The following is a 14,401-nucleotide window of genomic DNA, read 5'->3' on the forward strand; positions in this document are numbered from 1 at the left end:
AGGTCAGTCTTTTTTTTAGAGAGGCTAAATTTGTACTCATCAGACACGACCACAATAGGGTGACACAAGAAGCTCCTGAGCCAGATGAGAGCTCCTCTGTGGAAGTGATAGGAGGTTTAAATAGCACCAGTCACTACATAAGGCCAAGAATAGCTCACAAGAAGAATCTAGTTCAACAACATTCACTCAAGCATGTGAGCAAAAATTATTTATTTAGCACAAAACAATGGGTAAGCTTTTTCAGGTTTAAATGTAATTTTCATGCACACTGTTTCTCAATTTTTTCCAGCAGCCAACTCCAACATTGGCAGCGCATGTAGCTGCTACTTAAGTCCAACTCTGAAAGGCAAGCCTGAGCACAATGATTCCTAATTAACACAACCATCGTCATCAGCAGTGCTGCCTTCAAAAAGAGAACAAACCCTCCACTGGCTTGTCCTTATAGCTGTAGGAAAAGATTTAGTGCTGAAGTCTTTCCAGGTCAGCACGTTGCTTTCAGAAAACTGGGAGATAGGCCACATGACTGCTGGCTGAGCGTTGACTCACAAGGTGTCGGCTCACATTTCTAAAAACCATTGCAGCAATCATGTTTAGCCCAGTGAACTGGCATTTGTTGCATCAAAACAGATGTAGAGCTGGCTGTTCCATAGGAGGATCAGACAGAAGAAACAATGGGAGGAAGAGAATGTACCAGTGATATGAAATTTTCAAGGTCTAAGTACAGCCAAGTATAGGACATTTCAAGAGAAAGTAGACCGACAAGAACAATAAATACTCCAGGTTTGATTTTTAATATTAATCAAATATACACATGAGTTGTCTGGATGAAGCTAATGTTGGGAAGCATAAAAGGTTCATATGTACCATTTTTTCCGTTAAGGTAAAATTTCAGGAGATGTCTTTTTTTCAAGTCAAGTCAAGAACATTTTTTGCAGATGAAAATTTACTATTACAATTATTCAGTCAATAATGTAATTAAAGTTAATTAAAGTTAAATGAAAAGCAATGACATATATGCACTCAACTGGCACAGTGCTCAATAATGATACAGCTATTACCATAAAGGTACAAATACAGTAAGTACCCAGTGCGAAGGGTAGATATGTGGTCTTTTTGAGGATACAGCCCTGGTGACAACCTCCAAAACACCTTAAGGTACAATAATGTCATGTACTTACTAAAAGTGTTCTAGCAAAGCAACTTGCCCCATGAAACCCATAGAAATCCCCGAAATAGTTGAAAGATTTTATTTCTGCAAAACACACAAACATACATACCTAATACAATTACATCATGAAACTCCAATTGGTATATTCTTACACTTCTGACATAAAATAAGGTAAAAGATTGTTTTGTACACTGAATATATGTAAATAAACTCAATATTAAATTTTTGTATTGATACATTTTAAATATAAGTGAATATGTGGTTGTCTTTATAACACATACTATGAAAACATTAGAAACTGTTCAACTGTGCATTAATATATATAATGCAATTTATTGTATCTGATTAAAGTTGATTATTGAAACACACACACATACTCCAACTCAGTCCAGATTTTTTGTCTCCATTGTGGGAAAAATTGAAGACTGAAAATAAATGGCTATTGTTAAACACATTCTCAGTTCTCCTTGAATGGTCCTGTCGTTCTAAGTTGCGAACATATCAGTGAGGCCTGTAATTCACACTTTTCCAAAACATTGTATTTCACAGATTCTTGACACTTTCTGTTTAAGGTCAAAGTCTTTATTCAAGTTTTACCTTTTTCTGAACATCTTCCTCAGTCCAGCTGTCTCTGTATTTGGGGCCTGGTAATCCCCACATGTGGCTATGTTTACACTTTTATCAGAATAATAATGGTCTCCATAATTAAAAAAATGGGATGGCATGACACCACAACACAGACCATTAAACAGTAGTCAGTAACTTTGCACCATATATCATAGAGGTGTTTTATAAAGCTCCATGTTGACCCCTACTGAAAGTGACTGATAGTGAAGTGAGGCCCGAGTATGCTCTGCTTTAAAAAGTATGTGCCTGTGACTGCCTTGTGACTCTCCGGACTCACATATCCATACCATAACGGTTTTAAAAAAAATCAATAATGCAGACAATTTAAACATGAGTCCTAAAAATACTAAACCTAAAGCTGGTTTGAGTTCTTGTCTGCCTGCTTCTTCACTTCACTTGTCTTGTAATCTTTGCCGTTTTAATCAATTTGGCAACTGACAACAACTCCACTTATCTGTACGAAGACAAACAACAAGGAACTACTGTCACATATGAAGAAAGTTTTTTCCACGAACTCAAACTCCAAGGTACGACTTGTCCAGTTTGTCTGGTAGCTCAAAAGACCATCTATTTTTAGTTGTTTCAGGGAAGGGGTGGGGGGAGAGAGCAGGAGAAGACAAGAGGCTCCAGATAGATGTGTCATAGCAAAAAATGTCTGATTCAGAAAATTACCAAGTTCTTTAGTTTGTATTCAACAAGAACAGAACCTAAAAACAATAATCTGGATTTCTTTTGTGTCTGTTAAGTGTTTTGTGTGTAAAACAATGGACTTCCTGGACAGAACTATTACATTATCAGCCTATATGATGAGGAAGGTGAAGAGGGGACGGAAACTCTTCTCTACATACCAAGTGCCTGCTGGAAGAGGGGAGAAAGAAAGAAGTGTAGTGGATGAAGAAGAGGAGGAAGAGGACGGCGGGGGGGCATGGGTGAGACTCTCTTCTCCTCTCTCTGTAAGAGCATTAGAGTGTTCTGTTAGTGACAGGGCTGTCAGGGTCAGATGGCTGCTCAGCCTGATTAGACCAGCTCACAGCAGATCCCCAGCCCAGCTCACTGCACCGTTACACTGAGGCACAGCTACACACTGGCACATGCTGTTCAGCGCAGAGAGAGGCAAGAAAGGACAGGCTGAGGTGGATGGTTCAGCATTATAGTGGGGCAGAGCCACAGGTTGTTGCAGAGTAGCTTTACTTTCTGTTGCTTCAGAACCATATATTTGAGCTTTTAGCAGCAGAAAAAGACTGAATGCAGGTGGACTTTATGGTGGTAAAGAGGCAGAACTGATGCCTAGTCTGTGTTTGGAGATGATACTGAACAGCTAAGCGGTAAGGACACACATAAGCTATTATATTTGTTCTGATGCTTTTAGTCTGCAATAAAAAAAAAATCATACTTAGTGTTAGTATTTGCTAAAGCAAAAAAGTAAAGCTGAGGTTTTGTTAGTTCTGAAAATGATTGAGTCTTAAAGACTTAAGACTTAAAGACAGTTACAGAGAATTTTCAAAGAAATTAATTCTCACAGATAGTTATCAAGCAAAAATCACAGGCAGAAAGGTGGAGGGAAGACAACAGGGGTTTACTGCGTCAAAGCCTGTTGTTTCTGCAAAAATTTGATCAGCTGCTGGTATAGATACAGCTATAAATACAGCTGCAGGTCTTCAGTGTCTACACTGGTTTACTAAAACAGGCAGTCAGCTGGTTGCATGTGCTGCTGCATGTGCAGGACATTGGTGTAACTCCCAGTCAGTGGATTTTGGATTTCCATCCAGCCAGAGTCTTTTCTGGGGTAAGGGGGAGGCTGTACAAGCTTACACAAATATTTCAGATTTAGGCATTTAACACATTTTCTTTACAGAGTGACTCGTGACTTGAGCCGTTAAAGAAAGTCGGGTCTGTAGTTGTTTTCTGGAAGGCGGTGGAGGTAAATGTGCTATAACAGGATTAAGCTTAATTAAGGCTACTGCTAACTTGCCTTGTAGTTGTCTTATCTTTTAAACACGAGCATACTGTGTTTCATTCAGCCTCACATTGCAGGTACTGAAGGAAAGATTGGCGACCTAACACTCCTTTAAAATAATATTGAGATCCATTTTTAACTTCTTTGGGTCCTGACCCAGCCTTTGACAGGGAAACAGCCAGGCAGCCGACGACCAACTGGGGACACACCTGTTTTTACAAACCAAACTGAGTCTAAGGTAACAGGGAAGATCAGCTTTACAGCTTTCATTGGAATTACTGCTACTGTCTAGCCATTTTCCTCCTGCTACTTTATGTTGTATGTCAGCTAATTACTAAATGGCTTTTATTGTGCAGAGTTGATGTTTTATTTCATTATTGATGCTTTAGAACTGTTATTATTTACCTGATCACTCTTAGTTTCAGTGAATTCATTGATTTGTCTTGTCTGTGACAGTTATTAGCTAGTGTACTTGTCTATTTTATTTTTATATTTTTGTATTTATTTATTTTACACACACAGCTTTAAAAGCAGAAATTACATCTTTATAAATCTCATTAAGACTTTGAATTGACCTTTATCCTGATTAGCAGTAACACGAGATAATTATAAAGTCATTATGTAGTCAACAACCTGGAATAGCCTACACTCTTCTGGAAGAGTGAGTAAGTTGACATGTGATTATGAAGTACTGGATTTGTTAGAGAGTACGTGTCTGGGTGTGTGTGTTGGTTTGTGTTTTGTTCTGAGCTTAGGTGAAAAGGTGACCACAGATTACCCAGACTGCCTCTGGGCCTTCTCTGGTTGTTCGTCTGAATGTTCGTGTACATGAGTGGGTGAAGACCATCCTTGACCATTCTCCTTCATGTTTCCCTCACTACCACTGTCCACCTGTGAACTAGTGCTGTGTGAAAGATCTCACTTCTCTATTATGAGAGAGGAAAATAGGCTGGATTTAAAGCAGAGTCCATCAGAATTTTTGGTGTCAGCTAAAGTTTAAAAACAATTATGTTTTATATTTTTACAGAATATAAATTTTTGATCAATTTCTGTAATGCTTTATTTTGACTTCTAAAAAAAGTTGCTGCCCTGTCATAAAGAGAATATAAAATAACAAAATGGCTTTTCGGTTTAAGTGACATAAAGTGCAAAATAATGTAAAATAAGCTCCTTTAGCCTCACAGGAAAACGTTACCTATTCTACAGTAGATATAATACTGTCTTTTGTTTTTCTTTTAGCCAAATTTATTGTTATGGATAGTGTCTAATCTACTATAATTTTCCACATTCATGAAATGGATGTTCTACCTTATGATGCAGCAGCCATCTTCTTCTCCCCTTTTTCTACATGGAAGAATATATCTAGAGGTAGATTTACACTGGCATATTAAACTTTACTTTCATTAAAAATACCACCCTTTGCAGCAGTAGGTGCCTGACAAGTTCATGGATCAGTTTTCCAGAAATTCAAGTGTGATCGTGCATGCCCTCCCAGTTGTTAAAACACATTTACAGTAAATAGGTGCATGTGTAATAATATGATTTTTATATTTGGCCGTTTCTACTTAGAGTTTCAGTGTAAATTAGAATTAAAAATTGCCAAACAAAAACAGCATTTCTTAGGAATTTGTCAGTCTAAACTTGCATAACATCTGTATGATATATAGCCACAACATTTAAGATTTCTTTAAAATGTGCCTCACACATGAGGCATGCTGCAACTGAATCCAATCAGGACGGAAGACACAATAAAAAGTGTATTACTTAGAAGTGTCCTCCTTGAAATTCAGACACCTTCAACCTCCTGAATTGGCTGCATTGTTTGATAAAATAATAGAAAAACCAGTGTGCACAGACACTGTGCATATGAGGTTTGTGACAGCTGACCTCATAACAGAGTTGTCAGGAAATAACCCCTTCTACCGTTGACAAATCAGAAGTAAAACTTCCGGTGGGGTCATGGTCCTCTTTTCCACCCCCTTATTTTGACTTAATTACTGTGCTCTACTGTGCTCACCCTCTGGCAGTGGTACAGTCCAACAATCACCTGTCAATCAGATCACCTGTGTTGTGCTCTATTTAACCTGCCTGTCTCCCGTTCTCCCCTTGCCAAATTGTTTGTTGTCATTAAGTTTGACTCTTCAGCCTAATAAAGTGACTCCTTTGATCTGTTTCTACCCTGACCCCTGCTTCAGCCTGATCCTACCTGGCTCTGTAAGTTTGACTCTGATTATTACTCATGGATTGTAGACTGTTCTGGTCCCTGCTGTCCAACCCCAACCAATTGCCATTCCGCCGGCTCTCAAGCTGGACAAGCTGCCACTATTTTTTACGTCTGAGTATGTCTTTAACCTGTCTACCTACCTGTTAATCCTCCCTCTGGTATGGCTACCCTTCCCTAACCATTCTGTGTTCGTTAATAGAAGTGCCTCAGTGGTCAGAGCCAGTATCACCCCTTCTGAGTACCTCTGCCATTCCTGGTCAGTCAAGCCCCTCACCACCATAAACATACCATTGTGTCAAGCCTTTTTGGGTCACATATCCACTGAGCCATTACTAGGTGACAAAGATGCACAAGCAGTGGATTATAGAGCAGTGGAACAAACTCAAGTCAAAGTGTTTGGATCCAAGCAAAAAATGTGTCTGATGCAAAGGTTATGAAGAGATGATAGATGCCTGCCTAACACCATCAGTAAAGCAAGCAAGTAAGTGGAAACATCTGGTGATACTTTGGCAATGGGAAAGTGGGAGATCTGCATTGCGTGTAAGGCAACCTCAATCAGCATAGATACCACTCCATACAAGCCATTCCCTGACTGGGGATATCTTCATTCTTCTGGAAGACGATGACCCCAAGCATTCTTCCCAGTTGTGTAACAATTATCTGGAGAAGCTGTTATCTGGAGTAGCTGTTGATCTGAGCCCCATCAAGGTCTGGTCTGGGCTGAAGAGTTCAGGAACACTGTCCAATGGGCAAGAAAGACTTTTAGGAAGTGCTGAAGTCCTGGGAGAAATTCTCACCTAATTATCTAATTAAAACTGATCAGTAAAATGCCATTCATTTGTCAGGTAGTTTTGACTGCAAAGGGACTTTTTTTTTTTTATGAAAGTAAAGTTTAACATGCAAATTTGTTTTGACATTTTTTTCTGTGCTCACATGCTTAAATGTATTCTTTTGATCAGTTTACAGTACAATTATTTAAATAAAACCATCAAAAGTAGAAAAATCATCAAACTAGAAAAAACATTTCCAAAAAGAGAGTGCACGATGAATGCCTCAGTGCTGAAATGACTTTTCAAGCAAAGCTGTTTTTGCTGAAATAGCTGAAATTAAATGTTGCGTCTTTATATACTGGTTAGGCAAACTTCGAAGCCAGTTACCCTTAAAAACGTCAAATGCAATTTATTTAAAAACCTGTATACAAGCAATAATGACCTGTATAAGCTGAATATTTTGAAGTTTCTAGATGAATGTATGCCCAAGTAGTTAGGTGCCAAAACCCCTCAGAAGACTGAAGTCAAAGTAATAATAATAAAGATGGATAGGATATCAATAATGTGAATATTCCAGCAAATGTGTACGCAAATGTGTGTAGGTGTTTCATTCAAAAATGTATTCTTTCACAGCTTTCTGTACTCTCACATTGCACAACCACTGGAGCAACTACTGAAATCTTTGTACCAATTTCATCACTGTGGAAGTTGAATGTTCAACTGTTTGATTCCTCCTTTTACTTTAGAAACACTGGTTGATGGCGTTTGTGCAGCAGAGTGGTGACTACTGCCACGCTCAACACATTTAGACCCTATCTGGGATGAAGCTACACTATGCAGTCCTGGGGCCCTGAACCCTGAAAGACTGTTGACCTTTGCCCTATGACCCAGCCAGCCCATGGGGTAACAAGTGGAGCCTTGATACTAGAAACTAACTGGAGAGAGAAGTAAAGTGACAGCTTCTGTGAGAGATTAAGAGGAAAGGTGAGAAGGAGTGGACAATCGGTGCGGTAAAAACGCAGACTCAGTAGACTAGGATATAGTCAACTGATGGGCTAAAACAGTAAAGACTACAGGACATCAGGAGTCACAAAATACCCTAAAAGACTAAACAAATAGTTCCTCCATAGACAGGAAGTCCAGCAACACCTGGAGACCTTATAAATTGAAGACAAAGCAGCTGGAGTTGAAGGTAGGCGTTGTGAACGGACTTATATTATCTAATGATGAACGATCTTTAGCAACAGGAGACAACAATATAAAGTTGAGTAAAAGTTTTTGCATTCCCTTTTACTGAAATGGCAAACCAATTTTATATGTAATGCATATTCAGCTAGTGCAAATGTTCATCAGAATCAAACAGAACGGTAACAAAATAAAGTAGCAAATAAACCCTCGAGGAATATATGTAAATTTAAGGCTGTCTGATCATCTCTCAACAATTACTGTACTGTTTGTCAAGTGGCACATGGTGTGTTAAATTGGGCTTTCACTAAATTTGCAAACTGCAAATACAATTGGGGCTAGATCTCCAAGGCCAATGTCAAGCAGTACAATTTTTTTTTTTTTTTTTATATTAAACTAAAAGTATTCTGGGAATCCTTCGACACTAAAAGGATTTTCCAAGCAAAGCACCAAGCTAGCCAAAAGTCTGCATTGTTTGTGAGAAAAGTACGCAGGACGTCATTGCTTATTTCTAGATATAAGGCCGCACAGTTAGAGCATCCTAAGGAGCATAACAAACCAAATGATTTTTGGAACAAGATCATGTGGTCTGATTAGACCACAATTGAATTATATGATCATAAGGTACAGTATGTGTGCTGAGACAAAACTCTACCTTTTAGGAGAGGAAGAGATTTCCCACTGGAGGCTTGCTGATATTTTGTGGATGTATGTCTGTATCAGGCATTACAGCTCTGTATAAAGTGTAAGGAAAAATAATTGCATCTCAACATCAGAAGATTTTAAAGCCATGCCTTCTACTATTAGTAAAAAAAATCAAATATGAAAAAGATTAGAATGTAAAATGCCATTGAAATCCTGTGGTTAAATTTGAAGAAAGCCGTCCAAGGTGGACAGCCAAGGGATCTGGTACAAATAATTGTGTCATGAAGAATGGGCTAAAATTACACCTGATTGATTACAAATGCTGCTCCACAGGTACCAAAAGAGCTGGAGGAAGCTCGAGGATGGCAAAAGGTGGACAACAAAGTAGAGAACATTTCATAAATGTAGATTCAAACCTGCAATAATATAATTTTTATTTTACTGTGACCATTTTGTTACATCTGATGAACATTTGTGCTAGTGCAATAAATGTTCTGCTGATGGAAAAAAAAATCTTCAGTTTTACACTTTTTAAATAAGGAAATGCAAAGTTTTGCACTCAACTATATGTAAATACAGCCAGTGCTAAAACTATGAAAGATGAGTAAGCAGGCATGTCTCTGTGTTTTATTCCTTTGATAGTGTTTCACCCTGTATTTTCTGGGGGTTTGTGTCCTACTGAGAGTTTATTTAAAAGATTGATAGCACTCCTATCTATACGGTGAACATTGAGCATGAGCCACCAGCCAGTTTGCTGAAACCTTAGACAACAGGACTTCTAAATGTAGCTAATGATAGCATTATGTCCTTTTTTTTTTTTTTTTAATATAAAACAAATTACTTTTTTGATACCATGCAACGTGTGATTTTAGTTTATTTATTTACATGCTTTAAGCTTTAAGCACTATAACTTTAAGACTGCAGGTGAAGTCAAATGTGGTTATTCTATAGTGTCCGGAAGTTTTGCATGTAAAGCCCTTGAAATGTTTGAGGTTATATTTCTTACTATTGTTTGTTACAACTAGTTATCGCTTTAAGCTACAAGTACATATGGTGCATGCTAATGTTTATTTGTTTTATAAAGAAATATCTTGGAAAAGGCTTGGACATGTGCTCCAGCTCTATTTTGTACAGTATCATTTATATAGATTTGTCATTTATATACATTAGAGGTCATCAAAGTTCACACCACCATGAACCGTCCAGCTCCAGTGGAACTGTGCCACAAGAACATGAGGTTCCTTATCACACACAACCCAACAAATGGCACACTAAGCTCATTTATAGAGGTAAAAACATCATAAAGAAATCACCATAAGATACACTGTTGGCATGTAAACTAAAAGCTAATAATAAAAGAATATCACTGAATTCATCAAATTGTACCTACTAGATGAAACTCATTTACCACTGTTGTCTCTTCCAGGACCTGAAGCGTTATGGTGCCACCACTGTGGTTCGGGTCTGTGACATCACGTATGACAAAACCTCACTTGAGAAAGACGGCATCACTGTTGTGGTGAGGATACAGTACAAAAACACACTATTTGGATGCAATATCATTAATTTTCTGACAAATTACATAGTGGAGGAGGTTGTTTGCTTATCTTTCAGGATTGGCCTTTTGATGATGGAGCCCCACCCCCTAGTAAGCTGGTTGATGATTGGTTATGTCTACTGAAGAAGAAGTTTCAGGAGGATCCAGGATGCTGCGTGGCTGTTCACTGTGTGGCGGGTCTTGGAAGGTAAGTGACACTCCAAAAACCCATAAGAACACATCTTTTAGAATGAAGTGAAACACAGAGGACATTGTGAATACAATATAGTGTATGTACAGAAGATATTAACTAATCATTTTATTAAAGGCAAAAGCTGAAAACCCATGGTTATAAATTGTTACATTGCACCAGTTTCATATAGTTAACTATGTACACACAAAGTTAACCTATACAAACCATAATAACTTTGTGACCATGAAAAACCCTTAAAACAAACAAACTAGCTTTTTTTACATTAGAAATGTGTGTTTGTGTGTTTTTGGATTCTTACAGAGCTCCTGTGCTGGTCGCTCTGGCTCTGATAGAGAGTGGGATGAAGTATGAAGATGCAATTCAACTCATCAGGCAGTAAGTACATATCTATACCACCTCCTGTTTACTTTGTTTATTCTTTCACTGTGTAAGAGCATTTCTGCTATGAGCATATACTGCACTGAAATAGTTATTAATACACTACACGTTGATTATTGTACACCTGTAACAGCCAAAATAGTAAATTAATGTATATTTGGTTTTATACACTGCCAAAAAGAACCCCTTGGGTAATATGTCAAGAATATATGTTTTTATATTCTAGGAAGCGCCGTGGAGCCATAAACAGTAAACAGCTAACTTACCTGGAGAAATACCGATCCAAACACAGGCTCCGCTTTAAAGACTCTCACACACGCAAGAACAAGTGCTGTACCATGTGAACACACACACACACCCAGACATGCTGTACTCGCCTAGAATACTCTCAGGTATCCACCAATTAAAAGCCTTGTGTCAGTGTCACCAACACCAAAAAAATAGACCTACTATAAAACCCATGTGTATACTGAGAATTTTGAATTTTTCTCATTGGAGACCATATTTTCTCTCCGGCTTGTAATAATTTGTTTTCTTTTGAAGTTATTGGCATGTTATATAATTTAAAGAGAAATGGAAGAGGGAATAAAAATGATCCCTTTTATAGCTATTTGGTCAGGTGTATATTGAAGAAACTCACAAAGTTTGGGCAGGACTGCTGAATAATTCGCATTCAAATATTAATTATATCAAATCCATGCTATGCACCCTAAGGGACAACTGAACCGATCTGATGCAAATTTGATTTTTTTGTTTTTTTAGCCTTTAAAGGCTCAAGTGATATCTGATATGTGAACCATATTTGACCACTGAACTCATTATTTTATACATGTAACCTAGGTTTAAACTTAATGATCAGAGTTTAAACTTTCATGCAGTAGTTTATTTTTGATAGCTAAATTGCACTGGAAAACCCTCGGACACATTTTTAAAATGAGTTTAAAAAACCTAGAAAAATAAGAATTATTTAGTGGATCATTGCTTTTCCGGTTGATTGGTATCAGTCCTCTAGGTTATCCATCTTTTATCCATCTGTGAGTATTTTCAGTCAAGCTGGCGATGCTCTGCGTTTTTTTGTGTTAATTTACAATCACTATAAAAGTCAGCTTGTAAAAGGCTACACGATCATCTTGGTAAATATAATGCATTCATTTGGTTTTGACCAAGTAATTGTTTTAATATTAGTTTATGCATTGTGCTCAATTAATGTGTTTACATAATGCTCTGTTTAATAATACCCACAGAAGAAAATGCAACAATTAGCAGCAGGTAATTTTAAAAAAATAAAATTCAAAAATAAAGATAATAAAGAATAACAGATGTACTGTAGAGGAATAATCCTAAATGAGGTCTTTGCATTTATCCCACTTTAAGACTAGCTGAATCCCTTCTTTTTAAATCTGACTACAAAAATGCACAAAGAACATTAGAGCCTTGCTGGTATTAGTTATCTTTTGTAATCGTCTTGTAATGACACTGACTAGTCATCCTCTCAGTTTTAATCCCAGGTCAGCTTTAGCCTGCTAAATTGAAATATTGGTCTAATTTTATCACAGGCAAGTCTATGCATCCTTAAATCTTTTTGACTACATTACAGCTTCTGACACACATGCCATTTTATGCCATCAGTGTTTCTTGTAGGATGGAGTTTGTGTATTATCTGTATTGTTGCTGATAATGGTGGGATTGGTATGTAACAATCAATCTTGTATTGTGTTGGCAAAAAGAAATGTCTTATTATTCTGCCATCTTTAGCTTAAAGAGGACATGGACGGGTCTTCATTCCTTAGCATATCTTAAATATTTTCTATAATATTTAACTTTTTTTGCGGGGGGGGGGGGGGGGTCCATATTAAAATCAATGATGGAATGTTCAAAAATTATACTTTTTATACTTTTCATGCACAACTTTAACTTCTCATTCATACTTTTCAGTTAGAAAATTAAGTTACAAATCAACTAATTCCCAGCCTTCTCCATTTTATTACTTGTGTTCATCTTTTGATCCCATTCATACATTGATATCACAGCATAGGGTAATCCTACAGTGGAAAGAAACAGTAAATTAATCAAACAGTTTTCTTTACCTTTGTGTCCTTGTGGACACAATTTTCACTTTAATTACCTTTTTGACACAGACACACTTATTCTCTTCAAAAAATGCAATTTAATGAAACAGAGTTGCACTTTATTTTCCACCTAAAAGTTAGGGGAACACCCCCTGTCAGATTTTACAAATCGTGTAACTGATTTGATGGGATATTACAGTCCATTAAATAATAAATCAGAGTCTGATGGCTGCACATCACCCTAATCTTTGTTTAAACAAGTTGCAAAGTAAGCACATCATTACACATTATGTCATCATGACAACACAGTGGGAATACAGCTGATTCTGATCTGCTGATCAAATGAATGAAAGAGCAACTCAAGGAGTTTCCCACTTTACGGAAAGTTCAACATTTTCAAAACATTTCTTCAATTTTGTTCAGAATCGTTTTGCATTTTTTTCTATTGTAATTAGTATTTTATACTGTCAGATAGAAACTTTCCTCCATACTTTCAACTATTCATCCTGGGTAAGAATGTCCTTCACACCAAGTGTGGCTTAGCTTTTTAAAATTTATTCAGCAATAAAGTTCAACATAAAAACTTGGTAGCAGCCAACACTATCAAAGATTTTGCAATACACAGCAATCCCACTTCGGTTTCTCTGGATATTGTATTGTCTAATTTCATTTTTAAATCTTTTGGTTGTGCTGATGATGGAGCGTTTTAGTAGATTTGCTTATGACTGTCCCCTTATCAACTATGTTGTGTACAACATGAAGCATTGTTCTGAACAATTTGTGACAAAGAAATTAGAGTGGAGTGTGTAACATAAAGTGGTGGATACACAGAGGATACACAGAAGTAAAAGATTTTGCCATCTTTACATGAGGGTTAACGTTTTGTTTTCTTTTACGAACTGGCTACAGTTTTTTTTCAACTTGTTGATATGTACACATGTTTGAATATGTGTATGTGTGTTTCTTTGATAGCCATTGATGGGACTGGCCTGGGCTTGCACTTTTTAAATGTAAAAAAAATAAATAAATACTGTAAATCAATGTATGTACATTTTTGTATTGTTTAATAAAACTTTGGCTCTATATGTTATTAGTGGTTAATCCGTTCCCCTGTCAGTTTTAAAGCGTTTATAAAGTGTTTTTTGTGTTTTTTAACAAATTAATGTTTAGTGACCAACATAAGAATTGCTACTGGACTCAGTATCGGACATTTTTCAGTGATGATTTAGACTGTTTTCCTGTCAACAATGTTTTTTTATTCTATTCTATTCTTTTTTTTTTTTTTTTTTATGAAATAACATATTTTAATATGGCAGAGAGGAAAAAAAATTCTAATGGGCACCTGATACATTAGTAGACCCGCATCAGTATACAACGATACATGTTTGATGAAAAAGACCACATCCCCAGTAGCGGTGTTGTCTTTTGAAGGTCGTCAGCTAGATGTGCACACAGCTTGGAGGTAAAATAAACTAAGATGATTGAATGAGATTAAAAGAAAAAGTTGGTTGATTTTTTACCTAAAAGTGCAGAAAAAACAAAGCTAATGAGGGGAGTGTGTTGTCCAAAGAGGGAAGCAGAGAGTACATTCCACTGTTTGCTCCAGTAGTTTGTTGTTAGATTTATA

General features: G+C 37.0%; 1 protein-coding gene across 6 annotated transcripts; it reads left to right on the forward strand.

The window, feature by feature from the left end:
• Window positions 1-2,776: 2,776 nt before the first annotated feature.
• Window positions 2,777-13,864, forward strand: LOC137130816 (protein tyrosine phosphatase type IVA 3-like). Of its 6 annotated transcripts, none has more exons than XM_067511400.1 (8): window positions 2,777-3,120; window positions 3,913-3,990; window positions 7,493-7,938; window positions 9,747-9,865; window positions 10,003-10,095; window positions 10,191-10,321; window positions 10,628-10,702; window positions 10,932-13,864. In XM_067511400.1, exons 4-8 carry the CDS (start codon window positions 9,770-9,772, stop codon window positions 11,047-11,049), a joined length of 513 nt encoding a protein of 170 aa, XP_067367501.1. In that variant the 5' UTR covers window positions 2,777-3,120; window positions 3,913-3,990; window positions 7,493-7,938; window positions 9,747-9,769; the 3' UTR covers window positions 11,050-13,864. The 6 variants fall into 6 exon arrangements, with proteins under 6 accessions (XP_067367501.1, XP_067367499.1, XP_067367502.1 ...); XM_067511401.1 differs by lacking the exon at window positions 2,777-3,120 and adding an exon at window positions 3,438-3,581; XM_067511397.1 differs by lacking the exons at window positions 2,777-3,120; window positions 3,913-3,990 and adding exons at window positions 5,956-6,091; window positions 6,176-6,457.
• Window positions 13,865-14,401: the final 537 nt, after the last annotated feature.

The sequence above is a fragment of the Channa argus genome, chromosome 7 (assembly GCF_033026475.1).
Source record: "Channa argus isolate prfri chromosome 7, Channa argus male v1.0, whole genome shotgun sequence".
NCBI classification, from domain to species: Eukaryota; Metazoa; Chordata; class Actinopteri; order Anabantiformes; family Channidae; genus Channa; species Channa argus.